This window comes from Scomber scombrus, chromosome 7 (assembly GCF_963691925.1).
Source record: "Scomber scombrus chromosome 7, fScoSco1.1, whole genome shotgun sequence".
Lineage (NCBI taxonomy): Eukaryota > Metazoa > Chordata > Actinopteri > Scombriformes > Scombridae > Scomber > Scomber scombrus.
Window position 1 is genome coordinate 9,135,215 of NC_084976.1, and position 6,000 is coordinate 9,141,214.

Genomic DNA, 6,000 nt, shown 5'->3' on the forward strand with positions numbered 1-6,000 from the left:
CTAAAATAGTTTTATTTAAATATCAGTGTGGGTAAAATAAGAAATAAAAGCTTTGACCTGCTTGTTCTAAATGGTCAGTGTGTTTGAAATATTTGGTCATATTATGTGTGTCAGATCCAGAAAAACAGAAATAGCATAAAAGTAGGATACATACCGGTGTGTGTGCGGATGTGAGCCAGGAAGGCCATGGAGTTGCTGCTCTTGCACACCTTGCCACAGTATTTGCACACACTGCCCTGGTTCTCCTCGCGCTCACGGTTGATCTGCTCCGTGTCCTCCAGCACATACTTGTTGACCTCCCTCAGAAGCTCCTCGTGCTTCTCTTTGATGTGAATAAACAGGTCTTGCTCTGTTTCAAAGCGGTCGGTGCATTTTACGCACTTGAAGCTCGCTCCACCTTCGGGCAGCTCCTCTACACTGTTCTGCTCGTTGCGGAGGTGGGCGGCACTGGTCAGGTGCTGGTGCAGGTTGCTCTCGGTGTAGAATGATTTCCCGCACACCAAGCAGTGGAAATGCTTCTCCTTGGACGGATGCTTCATCGAGATGTGGACGTTGAGGCCGCTGATGCCGTCGGCCATGAAGCCACAGTCATCGCAGCGTATGCGGGTGTTGCTTCCTTTGGCTTCATCTCTCGCCCTCGTTTCCTTGGGTTTGAGCTTCTTGACGTAAGCAGAATTTGGGGACAGGAGGCCAGAGGTCGCAGGTAATCCTCCAGTCAGGCATATCACAGCAGCCTCGCCTTCTAAAGTCAGACCATCCTGCAGAGCCTGCTCCTGCTCAACGAGGGTCTTTATGGATACAATGCAGGCATCAAAGGGTAGAACTTTGGAAATGTGTGTGTCTGTTTGAGAGCTTTTGGTGCTTTTTTCGCCTACATTCAGCACATCTGTCTGTTTACCCCCTTCTTCCTGGCCTTCTTGCTGGCCTTCTTGTTGTGTGGATTGTTGCGCTGCAGGTTGAAGTTCTGCTGAAGCCTGCTGTGGTGTGGACAGTGTTGCTAGTTCCACTGTCTGGTTTGTTGGATCAGGTTCTCCACAAGTGGAAGATCTAATACTCTCATTTGTACTGCCAGCCACACTAACCACAGATTCAACAGGTTCTGTGGGTACTGGAGCTACAGTTTCGGGCTGATTGTCTACAGCTTGGTCATCTGGACAAGATTCAGACTCTTCTGTGGGGCTATACGGTTCACATTCAGGGTTAGAATTTGGCCCAGCAAGCTCAATGACCTCCTTAGTCTTCAGTGGGAGTGACAAAGCTCTTTGTCCATCACTACCTAACGTCTCCAGGTATTTCTGGCTTTTCTGCTTATGCTTCTCTGTGTTGGCATGACGAGACATTTCCCTGCTTGTTACGGCATAGTAACTGCATGCAAGACAGACGTACTCAAAGTCTTTGGTGTGCTTTCTTTTGACATGAAGATGGAGGGAAGGGATGGACTGAGCTACAAAATCACATTGGCTGCATTTAGTTTTTTTCTGGCTTGTGACTGACTGAGTTTGCTCTTCTCCGCTGTGCTCTTTGGACTCTGTGTTATCAGATTCCTGCTCTCCGTCAGTGGTATGTGATGCTGCATTTGATTCCTGGGCTTGTGTAGATGTGGATTCCTGGGGCGATGCACTTGTGTGACTGTTATTATTTGCACACTCTTGTGCACGTCTAACATGTTTCTTCGTGATACAGTGACGATCCATGTCACCTTTGGTCACACAGCTATAGTTGCACAGGTTGCAGCTATAGCCGTACTCCTTGCTGTGTTTACGGCGGACATGGACACTGAGGTTGGTGGCGTTGGACACTACCAGGCCACAGTATCCACAAGTGGTCGTGGATCCCTGCTTTGGTCTTCCTCTTTTCTTTCTGGGAGGTTCTAGCTCCAAGTCTTCCTCATCAACCAAAACAGTTTTAGCAGCCCCCACTGCCTCCTCAGTTTCCTGGTCTCCATCTGTCAAAGAAGGTACTACTTCTCCAATAATCACTTGAGTCACACCATCCAAATCATCACAATCTACAGCACTGTTTTTGCTGACCCTCTCAACATATTCGTCAAACGGAGAAGACTCTGTGCTTTTCTGCCCATTCTGCTGTTGCATGTGGCTATCTGAGGACAGGTGAGAATCCATCCACTCAGATGTGGCCGAAAAAAAGTTACACAATTTGCAGTGGTACCATTCCTGGCCCGGATGTTTGAGGCGAGCATGGCTCTCCAGTAACACAGAGGTGCTAACCCTAAAATCACACACTTCGCACTTCAGCTGGAACCTGGTGTGTGTCCGTTTGGGCGCCACTCGTGTTGGGATAGTCTTCACAGTGTTGCCAGGATCCTCAGCTTCCTCTTCTTCCTCCATATTCTCATCGGGATGAACTGAAAGACATCACAAAGATACACTTTTTTAAGTCTCTTTTTAACGAACAGACAAGTTAGTTAAAAAAGATATACTTTATAAATACTGTAAATATTTGAACACTTTTAAAAAAACGTATGTTTCTATATTTATACTTGGAATTAAAACTACACAGAAATGTAAAGCTTTGGCCCATTTTGACTCTTTTTGGGAATCTTGTTTCTCTTCTTTCTATTCTATTCTTACGAACATTCATCAATCGAGACTATCTAAGATCACCAGAACAACTTGACTTCTGGTGGAGGGTGGATTTCAACAATGACTGGATTAGAGAATAGCAAATACTCACATGTGTACTGGGTGTCTTTGGTGTGGTATCTCTGGATATGCACGTCTAGAGGAGACTTGTCCCTAAACTCTTGCCCACAGTAGTTGCAGGAATAAATAATCTTGGGTTTTGGGGTCCGCTTGCTTACTCTTCTCTCTGCCTGCTTGTCTACTGCCATCTCCCTTTTATTTGAACCTTTAGCGTTCATCCCATCATCAGCTGCAGCAGGTATCATATCATCAAGATCAGGCCCTGGTTCTGACTCCTGAGTTTGTTTAACCTCAGCAGTGCTTTCTGTCTCCATATCCATCTCCTGTTGGACTTCAGCTGGAATCACGTCAGCGATATCTTCACCCTCTTCAGCAGGCTTTGCGGTTCTGTCTGTGTTCTTTGAGTTCTTGCCATGCTTTCTTGCATAGTGAATTTTCAGTGATCTTGGGCATTTGGCTAAGAAGCCACAAAGTGTGCAGAGCTTATCCCCATCTTGAGGTGTGGAGTCTGGACACTGCTTTTCAGCCAGTTCCTCATCTGCTTTATCAAGCTCTCCAATCCTACTGGGTGAGACAGTCTTGGTTTCCTCCATTTCTTCATCGTTTGGCTGCACCTTCCCACTGGTGTCATTTTCTGACATTTTGTCCTCAACAGCCTCCTTTCCTGATATCAATGTTTTATCCATATCATGTCCTGTAATAATTACATACAACAGTGAAGCTGGTCACTGTCAAAGCTGCATCAAACTTCTGAAAAAAGAAAAGAAAAATACACAGAATTTATGTTTGGCATCTTCAATTAATACAATATTCAGTGAATAAAAGACAATTCTATAAACAAGTTAACTGCATTAGCCACAAATTGTGTAATTAACCACCAGCCTCTGTAAAATGATTAATCTTTTAACAATACTGTCTGACCAAACACAAGTAAATGTCGCCATCTAGTGCCTGCGGGCAGACACAAATCATGTTAGTTGAAAAGACAGACCAGCATGAGAGCTACAGCTGCTGCTTCAAATTAGGAAAAAAAGACGACTTTGGTTGAGTCATAGTCATTTAATCAAGTACAAATATGTCACTGCTGGTTTAAGACTCATTACCAAATGCCTGTAGGCACAGTACAGCTACAGTTAGTTGCCACAATTATGAATAACAAGACAGCTAAAACCTCACACAGTTCCAATAGTTTCAACATGTTTTCTTCATGGCAAAGATACAATGTCAACGTTTGTATAAAATATTAGGAAAATACAGAATTTACATTTAACACCCCCCCCCCCCCCCCCCTTCACAATCTTAAATTGTCATATAGGTTAAAAATGATTATTTTGCATCTCATCTATTGTGATCGTAGATCCAATAATAAATGCCATCCTATACTTGCATTCACCTCATTAGGGAAAGCTACTTCATACATAGCGTCCTTTTATTATGTGTAATGGCTCATGCTTTATTTCTGCTATCAGCCCCATAACATATCTGTATTTCAGATGTGAATGTGGTATCCATAAAGACTGACCACAACATTTGTAATTACAATTACAGAGAGGTAATTGCATGCCCATGTACTGTGATGGTCTAGATTGAAGCTTGTTTTTTTTCTGCAGTTCAACTGCAACTGAAAAAGTTGCACAATATAATATAAATATCAGCAACAGAGGTGATATTTTATTTGGATCATACTATGAACCCATGATCCAGCTGATCATAAAAGGTTGCATTATCCATCGAGTATTCAGACTGAGCTCAGTATGCTCTCTACCGCCATCCACTGAGTATTGAGCAGAATACGACTGCAGGATTCACAGAGGGAACAGTATCAAGTTGTTGTTATTTTTTAGGGACGTATCGTTTGCTTGGTTGTCAACCATAGACTACAAGCATATCGAAATGAGGGAACATTTCCATTAGATTATGAAACGTCTTGATTCAAACTGAATGTTTTCCTGAGTTTGTATCCCTATCTATGAGAAACTGGTAGTATCTGAGCCAAGGGTGCTAGGCTAATAACATAATGTGTCGGTTGGGCAAGGACTGTTACTGTTGTCTATCACTGGTACAACTCCGAAGCCAAAATAGCAACACGTCCACCTGTCGGTTTGGTAACTTGTTCTCGGTGAAGTCTAGGTGGTTGAACTATTAACAACCCTGCAGTACAAGCTAGAAAGTAATGCAAGTTAGCCTAACAGACTCTAACTGCACCTTTTAAACTGCAACACCACGCGTAGTATGTTATGTTGCAATGCTACTAGAATTATAAGATCTTTCTTTTCATGGTGTAGCTGGTTCTGGCATCAGTACACACACTCGGTCGCGTTGTTTTGGGGATTTTGATGCTCATTGCTGGCTAGTGTGTGGCTAACGTGCTAACTAGCAACATGTTCCTCAACTGTACTTTGAGCTGTGTACAGCGCAACCAATTAAATTTCGACATCGTCTGTGTCATCCAATGACAGTGGGCCAAAGGGCGGGTCTTAGTCACTCGGAGGCTTGGAAAACGACGGCAGCACAGAGGCCCAAAAAGGAGGCTAACATCGACCTTTGAAAGTGTAACCTACACTACCGTGACAGGCTTTAAAAAAAGTCCGAACAGCGGTCTAATGTTTCACTAAAAGCAACCCGGGTAATAATTGCGTTGTCTAGTAACAAATGCATTCAACTTACCTTCAATTAAATGACTATTCCCACTGTCCGCGCTTTTTGCTGCTAGACACAAATGGCGTACCGTAGCATGAGCCCTGCGTCACACGAAGAGGCGGGCTTACTCGCTGCTTCGTTTTTTCTCTTTTTTTAAATTTAGCACTAGGAACCATACAGTCTATGCTAGGAACACACACAGAACAACACATGAATAAAAAAAAATAAAGTATTCAATCAACAATGGTGGAAATTATGCTACAACACAGTCAAATACAAATAAAACACACAAAAGTAATCATTATACTTAATAATTGTTTTAAACAAAACAAAAAACAACAAAAAATAAATAATCAGGTCATTATATGTACAGCACAAAACAGCAAGGCAAAAGACTTTTAAAAGCAAGGACAGAGATATCAGTGGTTTAGTCTATTCATGTTTTCCATGTTTTTAGTGACTTGAATTAGTTGGCAAAATTATAGCTATATGAGCAAGGTGAAAGAGGGAATACTGCCTTTCCACTTAGCCTACAAGTATATTTCCCCAAATAATCACAATTAACAGTGTCTGAAATGTTTGCATCCAAGTTGTCCCTAAAATAATTTATATCATTGTAAATAAATAAGCTATTTTATCAATGTTTAATGACAACCAGTTACAAATTACCGAAACAAACTAGTGTATGAACATTTCA

The 6,000-nt window shown here is 42.5% G+C and overlaps 1 protein-coding gene across 1 annotated transcript in view; it reads right to left on the reverse strand.

Moving 5' to 3' along the window:
* znf407 (zinc finger protein 407) overlaps positions 1-5,408 on the reverse strand; it is a 152,077-nt gene extending 146,669 nt beyond the window's left edge. The window contains exons 1-3 of the mRNA XM_062421727.1: positions 5,331-5,408; positions 2,695-3,413; positions 155-2,365 (exon numbers count right to left, since the gene is read on the reverse strand). Coding sequence (XP_062277711.1) covers positions 155-2,365; positions 2,695-3,349 — 2,866 coding nt within the window. The 5' untranslated portion in view covers positions 3,350-3,413; positions 5,331-5,408. The remainder of the gene's footprint in view (positions 1-154; positions 2,366-2,694; positions 3,414-5,330) is intronic.
* Positions 5,409-6,000: the final 592 nt, after the last annotated feature.